The sequence below is a fragment of the Platalea leucorodia genome, assembly GCF_965183815.1.
Source record: "Platalea leucorodia genome assembly, chromosome: Z".
NCBI classification, from domain to species: domain Eukaryota; kingdom Metazoa; phylum Chordata; class Aves; order Pelecaniformes; family Threskiornithidae; genus Platalea; species Platalea leucorodia.
Window position 1 is genome coordinate 46,390,472 of NC_138858.1, and position 15,721 is coordinate 46,406,192.

General features: G+C 36.2%; 1 protein-coding gene across 1 annotated transcript in view; it reads right to left on the minus strand.

Moving 5' to 3' along the window:
* FANCC (FA complementation group C) overlaps positions 1 to 15,721 on the minus strand; it is a gene marked incomplete at its 3' end in the record, with an annotated part of 91,657 nt that overhangs the window by 58,920 nt on the left and 17,016 nt on the right. Inside the window, exons 3-4 of the mRNA XM_082336208.1 lie at positions 14,630 to 14,714; positions 9,015 to 9,109 (exon numbers count right to left, since the gene is read on the minus strand). Of these exons, the coding sequence (XP_082192334.1) occupies positions 9,015 to 9,109; positions 14,630 to 14,714 (180 nt within the window). The remainder of the gene's footprint in view (positions 1 to 9,014; positions 9,110 to 14,629; positions 14,715 to 15,721) is intronic.

Here is a 15,721-nt window from a genome sequence, read left to right on the forward strand (position 1 = left end):
CAAAACACATCCAGATGGAACCAGGGAAAGGCTGCAACGTTATTATCATTAGTTAAATCCCTAACAACGTCTAAATTTCTCTACTCTTTAAAAACGGTGCATGCGAGTGCGTGTATGCACGTTTCTGTGACGTAATACTGGCAACCACTTAATACAGAGAGTGCCATCTACTGGTATGCAGTGGTATAAGTTTTCACAGCTTACTGCGCTTGCTGGAGTTGGCTGTGCTAATGCACTGCAAAAGGCTTACTCTTAACGAGGTACCAGAAACAAAAGAACGGATGCTTTGTTGTACCCGACATTGTGGGGAGAGTCTCATGCCTACAGCAAATTAACTTTTCAAACCAGCAGCGGTGAAAAAAGTGATAGAATAAATTAAAACATGGGAGCAACAAACCAAGTAATATGATGACAGACATACTAAAACCAATTCTGGAATAGATAGATGACTCACCCTTAAAAATACAGTGCATGACCATACATAAATGGGTCACCATGAAACGGTGTAACAATGTTCGCCTGGAGAAAAACAGAGGGGGGGACATACAAAAAACCTGCACTGTTCAGAATACTATTTGTAATTTTAGAACAGTGTGGAAGGAGGCAGCTGCAGGAAAGGAAGAGTTGTTTGGTTTTGATTCTTTTTTCTAAATCTATTTGCATGATGAGTGTTTCATTGTAACCACCTCAGAACCAAGAATGTTTTCTAAACTGTTCTTGTACAGTGTTTAATACAACAGATCCTCAGATACAAAGCTCCTAAGTACTAAAAAAAATATAAATATGAAGAATTAGTCATTATCATGACAACAAGTGAAAACACAGACAAGTTCTTCCACATCTCTGGAATAATTATGGGCAAAAAAAGATAAAAATGAGTTCAACTACCTGCATTGCGCATACAGGAAAGAAGATCATTAAACAAATTTTCCTATTAGGGAGTATCCTGAATTGTTGCCAAAAAATTCAGAAATCTTAACACAGAACTCTCAGTAGTGCAAGCATCATTAGACAGCTAAGACTCAAAATAATACCACACAAACTGTGCAGCAGTGAAGCTGGCTTCTAATCTAGAGACTACTAATAAAAGAAAATGTTCATCTTCCTTTAGAAGAATAGGTATTAGAATGCTGTGCAATGGAAAGCTGTATACAAATTAATATAAAACAAACACATGTGCACCTGTATGCAATACAAAGAATGCCATCTACCGGTATATAAGAACACACACCACCGTTCATAAGTTAATAAATAGCTATCATAATAAGCAACAAAGCTGTCATTACCATGTACTGCAAGCAACAGTGTCCAGTTCCAAACTGTTCTTCACATACTTGGCATACTGCATTCTAACAAATACATATAAGCCATATATCCTGCAAAATAAGCTTCTTCCCATAAAACAGACACAGGAAGAAAATATAGTTTTCTTATTCTAAGGTCTTAAGACCTTATTGCAGCCTTTCAGTACTTAAAGTGGGCTTATGAGAAAGATGGCAACAAACTCTTTAGTAGGGCCTGTAGCGATACAACAAGGGGTAGTCGTTTTAAACTAGAAGACAGTAGATTTAGATTGGACACAAGGAAGAAATTTTTTACGATGAGGGTGTTGAAACACTGGAACAGGTTGCCCAGCGAGGTGGTAGGTGCCTCATCCCTGGAAACATTCAAGGTCAGGCTGGACAGGGCTCTGAGCAACCTGATCTAGTTGAAGATGTCCCTGCTCATTGCAGGGTTGGACTACCTGACCTTTAAAGGCCTCTTCCAACCCAAACCATTCTGTGATTCTATAATGAGAAGTATAGAGTCTACCTCCCTTTTTCATCTTCCATTTCACATAAAAGCTATTTTGGATACTTTATAAAGATATGATGAGAATCCCTGTATTTCTCAAAGATAATCTAGTCCCTCTCAGTTCCTTCATGATTTACTGTCCTTACTATCCTTGTTGTGATAGAAATTTTGAAAACGCTTTGGTAACTCATTCAAAATAGAAGCCATAATACATGAAAACACACACACACGTTTCAAGCTCCCTGACCTTGTAATACTTCTATTTCGATTTGTATGAGACTTCCTCAGAAGTAACTAAATAATCTTGCAAAGTCCCAGTAAATCAATGAGCAACTCTTCCCTCACAGACAAAAGAGTAAGTCCACTTAAATCCTAAAATTTTAGGAAATTTCATTTTGCTGAACTCCTGTTTTTATAACAGTGTTGTTTTTCTTCTATTCCTGAATATTGTCACCTAAGCAAAATATATGTCAATGAATTAAACTATTAAGAATGACAAATAACGTAACACCTGATCAGCCAGCTGGATGATCCAAAATACGAGTGAAGCAGCACTTGACATCTAAAGAGGAAAGGAAGTGCACACACAAGTGCAAGTTTATAGTGAGAGGTAACTAAGCATTTCAATGCAGGTGCATCTGTCCCAAGAAGTAAATCACAAATGTTTCCATTTTGAACCATCACTAAGAGACCACTCTTTCAATGTTAATTCATCACAGTCTTAGATATATTGCTACATAGAAAGCAAAGGTCTTAAAAATCCATTTTGCTCAAAATTCTGGCACAGTTTCAGAAGTAGGTGTGAAAGGTCAGTGCTTCATTAACTGAACCAACTCAATTAAAACTGTAGTTTAATTAAAAAGTCAAGATGATCATAAAAAAAACAGGTCATCCAGAGAACATCACTAAAAATCTCAAACATCCTGTGCTTAATTGGCAGTAAATTTCTTATCTGGCCTATTTGAGGAGTAGCAACCCCCTGCAAAACACTTTAATACAATTTAATACAATAGACAGAATTCCATCAAATTTACTCTAAACAAATACAACTTGAAGGTACATCAAAAGGTTGGCATGTTGAGGACAGGTACATGCCTTCCACTCTTCTGGAAAACAAGACTTCGATTCAGATGTTTTAATGCAGGAGGCAAGTGTAACAATACTAAAGGGAAAGATGCCACACAGAAGGCCTTGACATTATGTTTTCAGATTTATAACTCAAATTCAAAAACACAAAACCAAACCAAAACAACAAAAAAACTTTTTTACCAGAAACATTCAAGCATTGCTGTACAAGCAGGGGTTCTACTAAATACATACCATATTAAACTAATGGTTTTCGAACATGTTTCCATGTTTGCTATTCAGAAAATAACAAGATGACATTGAAGTTCTGGTATACCTTCTATTTCCCCAAAAAGCAGAGAAACTCCAGCAAGCAAATATTGCAGTTCTACTGCAAACACTAAATTTGGCAAAATGGAAATCCTTTACCTGAAAACACTACTTTTGCATTCTCAAAGAGGTACTCTCAAGTGGTGAACTTTGTTCATTGAGTGCTGACAGTGTCCAAAGGAAATAATAATATGGTGTCTGCTTTCCATTGCATGCATTTGGAAATAACTGGTGTCCACCACCTTTCCACCAACATTGCTTAGCTCAGCAGAAAATTGTCAAACTCCAAGAGGCGGAGGCAAGGAATGCACACCATAATTCAAAACCTTGATCTTACAGCAGAAATATCTCAGCAACATTCAGAGATGATTCATAGATGAGTCAGAGTTTTAGAGGCTTTTTTTTTTTTTTTTATCAGTTTTAGTATTTTCATAGGAACATTATTTTTACACAGTTCTGTTGAGGAACTAGAAACTCACTGATGCAATAAAATTAAAACTTTCTGAATCAAAATTTTTACATCGATTTGGCATCGTACCGTCCTCAGTTCAAAAATTACCCAGAATAAGACTGGTAAGAGAAAACAAGTATGAAATCTTATGAAAGACAAAACACACATTTCATTAGGTATTTTTGGAAAATATAACAAAACTGATTTTATAATTCCAGTGCCATTAAAAATTACTCTTACAAAGAACCTGTTACTTTTGCGGCCATTAATATAATGTGGCCTTGCACAGGATACAGATAGCCAAAAGAACTACACATTTCCAGAAATGAAAATTTGGCCAAGCCCAAAAACCACTTCTAAAAACATGTGCCAAGGCTGATAGGCCCTCCACCCCTGTGTTTAAGTTATTATGTATACACTGTCTTGTTCCCTTATATTTCTTTGAGGGAAAGTAAAGCATTGAGAAAATGTATCTTATATTAAAAAAAAAAAAATTAAAACAGGCATATTAACTGTTCCTGTTTTACCCAATTCGAAAAAGGAATGGGCTGTAAGACTCTCACAAGTATGTATGGCCTTCCAAAATGAGACAACAAAAGCGGTATTTGAAACAAATTCCAAAGCCATAAACAATTCATAAACGCAGTTTATAAACTGAGAGCAGAGAAGGAGGTGTGACCAAGTTAATGAAATGCAAGTCTACTTCAGAAAAGCTCTCTAGTTGCTGCAATATGATTGCAAGAGCAACCCACAGTGCAAGGAAGCTGTTCTAGCCCCACCAGACAGAAGCCCATGTTAGAACCATGCTTATTGCACAGCTCCAAAGCTCTCTGCTCAGAGAAGGCCAGCTGGAAAATCTAAATTGCTTTCTTTCTCAGAGACTAGTTTCACCAGGTCATGGTTGATTTAATCAGTGAGAAATTTGGGGCAGCATTGGTATCTTGGCTTCCTACACTGCATCTAGCCCTATAGAAGACCTATGGAACCTAGATTCCAGCACTAAAATTCAGAATCATAAAAAAAAAAAAATTCTACTATTTTAAACAGCATCTGATCCTAAAAAAACTGCCGTCTACATCGCACATTAATTAAACTCCAAGTCATTTCATTGCACATTTTATTCTTTCAGAAGACTTGCAGACCTGCATGATCTTGGTTTCTGAAACTTACTAATAATGCAGTTCAAGTGGGTAGCTACCCTTCTTGTCCTTAAAAAGAACACAGCTTTTCCATGACAGTGGCAGGAAAGTTAAAAAGTAAGCAAGCATCAAATACATTTTTTGCTACTTTGAAAATGCAATTTAGTAGCTGAAAACAAAAGACTTGAGATCAGCCTTCCTATCAATGACCTTAGTCAAACACAATGAAAGGCCACGAAGTACTGTTTAGGAACTCACGCTTGCCATGACAAAAAGAAAGGTGTAATTTAATAGCCAATGTACATAGCTATAAAAACAAAGGAACAAAGGATATTCACCACTAACTTGCTGAATAATGTCATTTTCCAATCAGATATAACTTTGCATTTTGGGAGGAAAATTTTCCTGTAAGCCACAGTTAAAACCCATAAAACTAGGCAGCAATCTTAAAAAGGTTTTTTGTTATTGTTGTTAAAATTAAACAGTTAATAGTAAGCAGGTAAAGTTGTCTATCTCCATTACACACTTCTCCTCATTTTTTGGTTGTTTGGGTGGGGCTTTTTTTTGGTTGGTTGGTTGCTTTACTTTGCTTTTTTACATTTTATTTCTTCTGTCATCAACTAAATGTACACCCAGAGGTCCCACTTTATTTGATGTGTGCTGGCTTACACAGTGAACTACTCCACTTTAACTCTCAGCGACAGGGCCAAAGGACAAGGCTGCTGCGAAGGTCAGTTCCACAGAAGTGAACTGCAGTTCCTATATGTAAACCCCTCTTCCATGGCTCCTGTGTCAGCGTGTATGGACCTGACGCAGACCCCCATTCTGTGTGGTCATGGATGGCTTTCCATCCATACCCTCTAGGGAGAGCTTAAATATCTCAGATAATATATCATTTCATTCCAAGTACGGGCAAGTTTTCCATAATACTAAAACCCATTTAAGTAGCGTTCAAATTTCAGAGCTTTATTTAGAATTAATTTCTGGATTTCAGTGCCCTTTACATCATGAAGCCACAAAACTGCCTTCCTTCCCACCCCCAGGAATTTGTTTCAACTATATATTTTAGACTTATGGCCATTTTTTCCATAGTGTACCACAGTGTATTTGGCATCTTCTCCACCAGACAGTGAATAACCCTGCTGTAAAGCGCTTCCGCCTTATTACAAACAAGGCCGAAGTCAGATCAAACCACTGCAGAGGTTGGTCATCCAGTCAATATGAAAACAGCTGATGCAAACTTCCAGTTATGGCTCTGATGGCAAATGTCTCTCGATTCCTTTCTGTAACAATGTTGTGGTTTAACCCAGCAGGCAGCTAAACACCACACAGATGTTTGCTCGCTGCTCCCCAGTGGGATGGGGGAGAGAATCGGAAAAAAGGTAGAACTCGTGGGTTAAGATAAAGACAATTTAATAGGACAGAAAAGGAAGGAAAATAATAATAATGATAAAATAATATACAAAACAAGTGATGCACAATGCAATTCTCACCACCTGCTGACCAATGCCCAGCCAGCTCCTGAACAACGGCTATGCGCCCCCCGGTCAACTCCCCCCAGTTTTTTTGTTCTGCATGACGCCATAGGGTATGGCATAGCCCTTTGGCCAGTCTGGGTCAGCTGTCCTGGCTGTGCCCCCTCCCAGCTTCTTGTGCACCTCCAGCCTCCTTGCTGACAGGGCACTATGAGAAGCTGAACAGTCCTTGACTTAGTGTAAGCACTGCTCTGAAACAACGGAAACATCAGTGTGTTATCAACATTATTCTTGTTCTAAACCAAAACCACAGCACTACACCAGCTACCAGGAAGAAAATTAACTCTATCCCAGCTGAAACCAGGACACACAATCTTTTGAGACACATATAATATGGAAAATAAAGCAGTTCAGGAGAAAACAATGTTAAGTATGCACTAGGTGGGTCAACAGACTTACTGTATGCTTATTTTTTCTAAACATAAATCTTTATCACACATGGCAAAAGAAACACTTCAATAGTAGCAAAATATTTAACTTAGGTTCTTCTGTACAAACAAACATGATATTCTTTATTATATCACAATTGCTGATGCCTAGAATTACAATGCTGATTAGGAAAAGGAGATAAAACCACCTTCTTCAAAAAGCTTTGTGATGATGCACACTGGACAGTAAGAAACCAATAAGAAGTTCTAATGACTATAGAAAAAAATTTAATAATGCCCTTTCTTTTAATCTCAACTTTTGTATCCTTATGCCGTGCATTTTACAACCTCTCTACCTATCCTTTCTTTTTTTTAATTAGAAGTTTTCCAAGAGCTGTTTCTTTCCCTCCAATCAAAATATGAACTTATTACATTTCAGATCATATTATGCTATACCCACTTTAAGCAACTAGGGAAGCACTGAATGGTAAAAATAGCTAGTAAGACATGTTTGTGCTTTGCACTCCTCCATGCCCTCTTCCCTATCACTTTTAACTCTTGACTTATCAAGTCACCATGACTGTTAAGGTTGATTCAAACACACAGAGCGGGTGAAAAATTCCTGCAGACTGCAGTGAGGCTTGAATCAGACACTTACATGCTAGTCCCAATCTAAGACAGCTTCAGGTGGCAGTGCTGCCAAAAGCAGCAGCCCCACCTTCATCCATCCCCAACTGTTTGTTCTTGTTTACTTGATACTTTTTCTTATATCAGCAACACCATCAATTCAGTTACATCAATCAGATAAGGCAACTGATCTAGATTAAAATAACGTGTTTTTTCCCTCCCAGAAATGGAAGCTACCTGTAGAAGACTGTCTGGGTACAATTCTCCCTTCCACTTAACATCGTTAATGCATATGCTGCTGCTAATAACAAATAAACTGACAAATTTTGCTATGTTTGATAACTAAGTGCATGCTATTGTGCACCTTCTATGTCATTATGAAGAATATATCCAACCAGCAAGACTTCATTAGAAAAGGCAGATTTTTTTTTTGCATCACTTTAGTTTGGTACTCAAGCATTGCCACACTGTGAATTCCAAGTATACTAACCTCAGAAAAAGCCTCTTGAAAAAGGTTAAAAACAGGAAGAAAATAAGGGTGATTTTAGTTAGTGTTAAGTTGTTGAGAATTTCACGGCGTGTGGTACAACCCACCAAATAGGTACACACAGGCACCCAAGGGCATCTGAAAGTTTGTGAGAACTTACTGCTGAGAATTACTGCACTTAAATCAACACTACTACATAGTTAAATACAGTTATTTACCAACATAAACATCTGCAGTATCATTATCTATTTTATAATAATTTGTACATCCTAGTATTACATGCATACTTAGATAAAATGACATGTAGAAAGTCATCTAGTAAGTAAGAAATTAACTACTTAGAGAACCCTAGAAGTACCTTCAGCTTTAGCAGATGTGTCATAACTAATGATCAGGCTTCTACAGTCTCACTAGTTGTGAGGACTATAAGATACAAAAAAAATACATTAACAATTCCATTAATATTTTTAACCATATTTTGATAGGGACTCACGGAGAATGTAAGGACGTAAAATCAACAACACTGCACCCTCAAATTGCTATTCAGCAATTGAAAGCATTAAGCATCGATGTGCTGCAAGTTATTTATATGCTGATGTGCTTTGCTAGTTTAGTGTGGAAATATATAAAATATGAACAGATGTGCCATGCAAAACCCTAAATTTGGGATTAAAGTTAAGGATTCATGACTCCTTAAGTCACTAAATATAAATCCACACACAAGCACTACCCCTCCCGTCTCCGCCTGCCTTTGAAGAAAGTTTGGATACAATTAAATTCTTCATAGGCAGGAGATTAAACAAAAGCAAAAAAGAATAAAATTAAGGAGCAAATATAAGCTGATTTCAAAACAAGCTATGGCATTTCTCCAGGCTGTTTATTTTATCCTAATTGAAAGGTTCTTTTTTTTTAATAACACTTGCTTCCCTTCTGATTTGTGGTCATTGCTCACTATTCACAGTTACTAGACTTGATTAATCTAGTAGGTTAAAAGCCATCAAAACTATCCACTTTAAAATGCTACATCTTTTTAATATTTAAAATGACAGACTAGCACTCACTGTGTTATAATTAGAGTGATATATATTTCAACACAATATGTATGCAAGTTGTGTTTGGAGCAGTTTCTTAAATGACAGTGTCTCTATGCTATAGATGTAGCACCTTTAAATAATCAATTTAATTCAAAGCAGTCCTGGGAAGGATTCATTCACTTACCCGTATCCAGCTGTTGGCCTTCAATTCCACAGGGTTCTGTGGTTCACTGCTGTATAGACAACATAAGCACCACATCAGAGTCTTCTGGCTTTCATCTGCAAGGAAAAAAGAAAATAAGGATACATTTAGAGAAAAAAAAAGAAAAATCAAAACACAGACAGAATTACACACAACAATCCCTATCCATCCACAAAACCCAGGCCCTAAATATCAGTCTCAACTCATAATGCTTCTATTCTACCAGATTCACACCACACATTTAATGTTATTCATATGTAGTTCTTGTGTAATCATTTCCTTCAATAGCAATTTAAAAGGTATCAAAGAGTTCCAAATCTATACAATATTTAGATGGTCTTAAGAAACATGTGTGACCTAGTGATTAATTTACATAAATAATACATTGTGTCCAAAGCTTGCACAACTAAAGAATGCTCACTTCTGAAAAAGTTACGTTCGTGAAGTATGAAACCATTCATAACAACAATGTAAAACATAAAGTTTTCTGTAAGAATATATTAAGATTCTCTATGCTTCAGGAAAATGACATTTCTGCAGACAGCAGAATAGCTAAATGCTGATGGAAAAAAATCCTATTGTGACTTTCTGTTGAGGATCAGATCAGGTTTTACTTAATTCCAGCCCATTGTTGGAAATGAGTTGCCTTCTCTAGAAACCTACTATACTGAGCAATACTGTCACTGCTCAGATGAACAAATACTATTATAGAGGAGCCGATAATTTGGAGTAAGCAGTTGAAGAGCCATTTAACTCATGATTATTTCCCACAACTTTGTTTTCAATAGGCTTTTTTTTTTAAAAAATGTTCTTTGGCAGATACCAGGAGTCTCCTCACTGAATTTCACCCCAAAATAAAAGTGCATGATTGTAATAAAAATTATGAAAACTGGATGTAGTATTGTAGCTTTGATATAACATTCACTTAGTAAGCGATATTAGTCTTGTTAAAAACCATACAAATGAGTAATACCACATGAGTTTTAGAAATTATATTAGGAGATAGTTTGATTATCAAGCTCAACAAGTGATTTCTTTTATTTTCTCTGATTTGTTATCCCGGATGTAATAAACAGTATTATTTGGAAGTGCTTTGTTGGCAAAGCCTGAAGAAAAAATAAAAGCTCCATTAAGTAATGCCTCTATTTTCACCAGGTGATCGGAGAAGTTAATATTGATTTAAAACAGTATTCCTCAATAAATGTCCAACATGCCTGTAGGCCATTACTGGCCTCCCACTGACTAAGATCTCTGCACAGAAATGGTTTCTCAAACATACACATTTAACTGACTACGGTTTGGGGTATTCTGCCATTATGTGTTTGGGGATTTTTTTTTAATATGGATTTTTACAAGGCTAATAATTTCCTAGGTGGTTTAAGATTGGAGTTAAAGGAGACATCTTGCATACTGCTCAGCAGAAATTCAAAGTATCCTTATACTTTGATTGTAACTATATCCAACTAGCATTCAGACACCAGCACTAAGAGGCAACACTATCTGCTTCAAAAAACATTTCACCTAAACTCTGATATGAAATTATAGGGGAGGAAAAATAAACAAATACTGTTTTATTTGTTTAAATGACTACATGATAGCCATAGAAAATTCAGATTTTGGACATTATTAATTACTAGTACTAAAATATTGTCTGTTTATAATGTCTGGCTTTTGAGATAAGTTTCAGTTATATGAATTATGTTTTTACACAAGTCAAACTATACAGAAAGAGGAAAATCAAATCCAAATCACCTATCCCGAACAAAATATACATAGTTCAAGTGTTCCTTCTTTTGACTCATCCTATTTATACTGTATATCCACAGTATTCCATTAAGTAATCTTATTTATGTTTTTCTTTTGACCTAAAAAAATAAAGGAAAGAGGTGAAAAAATGCATCTAACAAACAGCTTAATCAGACTTCTGGATGAGAAGACTTTTTGCTACACATGATGACTTGCTGCATACTATAAAGTAAATTGCATATATTGTTGCCTGTCAGAAATGTAAATCAGTACGATGAAAGCTAAAATGATGAAAACAAAGCTTAGATAAATGATATACTGGTGCACTTCACCAGCATAATGTGTTTAAACAGATTTAGCTAGATACATTCAAACCTCAACCTAAGTGAAAACAACTTATACTGGTGTCATAGCTATGCCAACAGTTCCCAAAAAATAAGGGACTTGTACAGCTTCACAATTTTCCCAGTGAAAATTAGTTTTTGGCTACAACCAGAACTGCAGTAGCCTCCCATAGAACGGTGAAAAGTAGGAAAAGGGACCATACAGTCCTCTTGCTGAAGTACCCAATGACACTTTGAGGGCCACTCTCAGGTTCACTGTTTTCTTTTCACAACTGCTTTGGAACTGGGGATGAAAGATGGGAAGATTAAGGCAGGACAGATCTTAAAATAATTATGGCAGCTGCAAAAGATAAACACATCAAAAGACCAAACACAGAGAGACACAGAAAACTTACTGGTGGGTTTTTTCTGTGATCCCCATGGAAAACATACCATCATGGTATGCACTGAAAACCATTATCGGAATACGAATGAAGGCATTGGATCTTACTATGTCATAAAAGAATGCTCACTACCCAAATAAATATCCAATTCATACATTCCCAAGGAACAAAATTAGTAACTGAAAGTTGGAAACTACATCCCAAAAATGGTCACCAACTATCTACTGGACTGCTTAAGTAGGTTAATGTTGTAACTCCAACTAAAGGAATGAAAATTTTCTGTAGGAAATTTAGGACAGCTTGGAAGCTGTTTTGTAAAAAATGAAACCAACCAACCAGCCAAACAAAAGCTTAAACTTTTATGATTAATCACATTGCACTTCCTCCCTGCCAGTCTCACATTAAAAATAAAAATAAAAATATAAATAAATAAAAAATAAAAAAGGCAATGTTATTCTCATAACACAGTGTGGTCTCAATCATCCTATGATACAGTCAGTTTATAAATACCTTGTCACGAATGGGGCCAGATGCAAGGAACTACTAAGAAAACCCTAATCTTACAGCCAGAAACATTCTTCTTAGAGTTTGCTGTAAAATTTTATTGAAATATATCAGAAAATGTTGATTAGCTAAAACTGAACTTTCTGTGGAAATGAATGCATACATAAGCATGCACGCTCACATACATATACTGACATACAGAGCCACCAAGAAATTCCCCAGCATTTATAGTATTAGTTTGGGATTCAAGACATTTGGGCTCAAAACTCAAACCAGGAGGGTCCTACTGAGAAGATAATCCCCTAGCCCACAGAAAAAACACTGGAATTCCTTACCAAGACTGAATTCCTCATGTATCCCTTGTGGTTTAGGATCACAAGTACAGCCATGAGATTTTCTTCGGTTGTGCTTCCTTCACATTAGCGTTCTAAATAAGGCTAACTCGGTCACCTCCTGCTCAGGAGTGTTTATGAGGAGATTATTTTCCCTTGGAGACCACACTTCCTGTACTGAGTGGTCAGCCATGTCAGCTTCCAGCACCAACAGACATTCATCTAAGGTGATAGGTATTGTGGTTTGGACATGATGCAGAAGTATAATGTTTTTCCTCCCCCATTTATTAGTATGAAAGACTGAATTGAACGAAATTAGTTCCTTCTACTGCGAGGGTGGCCTGCTCTCAGACACATGCCTGAATGAGCTATTTATCCAAATGAGAAATTACATGAAACCCACTTGAGAGTCAGCATCTGCTATAGCCAGCACTATCTTAAAGAATATCTTCAGAACTAATGCCAACCAAAATTAAAATCTGCTGAATCTAAAATGCCAGCAGTCCAAAGAGTGCTCAGGTGTCTCTAAAAAGAGGAAGTGGTGGGAATGTATGAGCAGACATCTTCAGGCCTATTGATGTCAGAAAATCTCCTTGACTCATCTTTAAGCATTAAAGGGAAGGATTCCATTCTGAGCAAGTGAAGTTCTCTGAACTGGCTTGCTTGCAACTTTGAGACCAAAAAAAACCTGTAGTAAAAATCCAGGTAATGATCAGAAGATCAGAAGTAATGATCGATTTGCAGAAAAAGTGCTTTTCTCGCTTTAGAATATGCAGAGGGATCCCAAAGAAGAGGAAGGAAGTAGAGGAAACCAAGAACGTATTGCTGGGATTGTTGTGAAAAGGAGTCAAAAGCAGAAAGAGACGGCTTTCAACTTTGATGAAAGATATAGATGAAGCTACTTTCTATACACAATATATTGTCAGCTCAGAAAAACTGATGGTCTAAAGTATATTCCAAACAAAAACTTAGAAGAAAAGCATGTGTATAATTGTAAACATCAACAGTTATCAACACACTCAAAAACTGAAACTATGATTAAAAAGGGAACTTCTCCATTGTAAAAATAAGTCTAGAAAGTATGAAAAAGGCTTGTCTCAAAAGGTGCCACAAAAGCAGACATTTGCTGCTCTGCGAAAGTGAATATGTTTAAATCTATGGTTCCTTCCCAAATTTTCCTTTCAGAAGGGAAGTGCTGACATAACACACAGCAACCATGTGTTTTGCAGACAAGTTCATTCTGCCTGTGCTTGGAGCTGACTAGAAGAAAATAAAGCCAAACCAAAAGACGTATGATCACTTTAGCCTAATGCTGTGCTTGACTTAATAAGCCCTTGCAGGTGAACACAAAAATTGTCCTTTCCCGTATTTCACCAAAAGGAAGCATAAAGCAGAAGAGACAAAATGGGGCTTTTTTTTCCTAGTTGTTGTAGTAGTAGCAGAAGTCTGGCAAAAGAGTATTTTAAGGGGCTCACAGAGAACCTCAGAATTACTTTTCTGCTTAAAAGTAGATCCCGAGTCATTTATCAACATATCAACATCTCACTTCCTGAAAAATGTACTGGAACTGCTGGTGAGGTAGCACACGCAGTGTCTCCTACCTCCCAACAGTCTTCCCGTCCCCAATTTCTTTTCTCTTCTTTATTCTCATCTACACACATATACACTACACTTTTGGGTTTTTTTCTTATGTTACCACTTCACTGTTCTGCTTTTGATTCTATGTGCATTTTCACTAGTTTGCAAGATGGGGAAAACACACATTCAGAATCAACTCAATAAAAACAAACACAATCATAACTTAGCAGAGCTTTACACTAATAAAAAAACAAACCAAGCATCAGAAAAATTAATTCTTCTATATTAGCATACACAATAGAATATTCTAATGTATAACTGGAAGAAACTTCTGTTGAAAGTAATCTGAACACACTAGATTTTGTGCATTTTGAGACCCTAACAACAATGTAATTAATACAACAAGAAAATAAGAAAAATGGAAATCATGATGCACATAAAGACTCACTGGGTTTAAAACCTACTGCTCCTAAGTCAAGATTCTGTAACTAATCTATGAAATTAATTAGCTCCAAAAGTAAATTTAAGATTTCTCCACGCCACATATTTTAAGTAACTTGGCTAACCTTTTCATCTCTAAATTTACTTAAGTAAAAAAGAATGCTGTGTCTTTATGGAAAAAATCAAAGTATATAACAAGTTGTATTTTCCTAATTCCTATGGAATAAAGTTTACGGAACTGCTGCAGAAATATCGTTACATGTTCTTACCATATCCTATAACAAAAGGATTCCAACAAAGCCTTCCTAGAAGCTGGCCAATTAAAGGGAAGTGCTGGATTGCCACAATTGAATCCTGTTAAAACATAAAAACAAACAAAAAGATAATAAATATACTGAACATCAGAAGTAGGTTAGGAGAACTGTTAATGGTACAGATTGTCGTAAATTACAGTCCCAATGGTTTTGCTGTGAAATGCTCTGGAAGCAAAACACCTGCAGGTATGTAATAAAAATGGAACTTCCTGAAATTGGCTATAATGTCATAATTCAAATAAGTTAAAGCTTAAGTAAGTTATTTCCTCACCTAATAATTATGGTAGAAAATTTCTTCATTTTCCTCACATCCAGTAATCAGAAAACAGTATGGGTAACTAAGATTTCATGATAATAAAAGCACAATTAAACTATATTTTTGTTGATCCTCATTGCTTTAATACACGGTCTCACGGAGTTTCTGAAGAAATGAATACCTACTCTGGCATAAAATTAATTATCTTTCTGTTACTTTCGCTTGCTTTCTTTAGATTAACTTACGTAATGACTAGCCAGTAAAAAACTGCAATTTAACTTCTAACCAAATAGAAAGCAGCTTCACTATAAAAGTAGTAGACAATGTAGTTTATATACAATCTTGTGTAATCAGTTTCATTTTTCCATTTTTGTAGCTTTACTATCTAATAAATGAAGGCTTTTAAAAATGGTGCTGTGGTGAGATAACATGCTAGTAGCAGGAACGATAACCATCTCCTGCTGCTGCAATAAATTCCTTACATTTGTCTCACATTTGGGGCTAGCCCTAGACTTTCTGGGGCCATATTCACAAGGTCCATTTCAGGCCAAGCCTCAGATTACTTGAAGTAGCAATATTAAAAATAGATGTTTCTCCCCTTCTTAAGAAAAAGACATATATAAATGTGGGAAGAAACACCACTCCCCAAAAATCTTTTATTTAAAAATTAAATTCAGGTCAGAAAAAAATAACAACTCTGCAGTCTTCAGATAGGAAGAATGTTTAAAAATAAGTACTTCCATAAGAAGTCAGCCTCATGCCATAATGCAATATTTCTAAAGCTAATTATA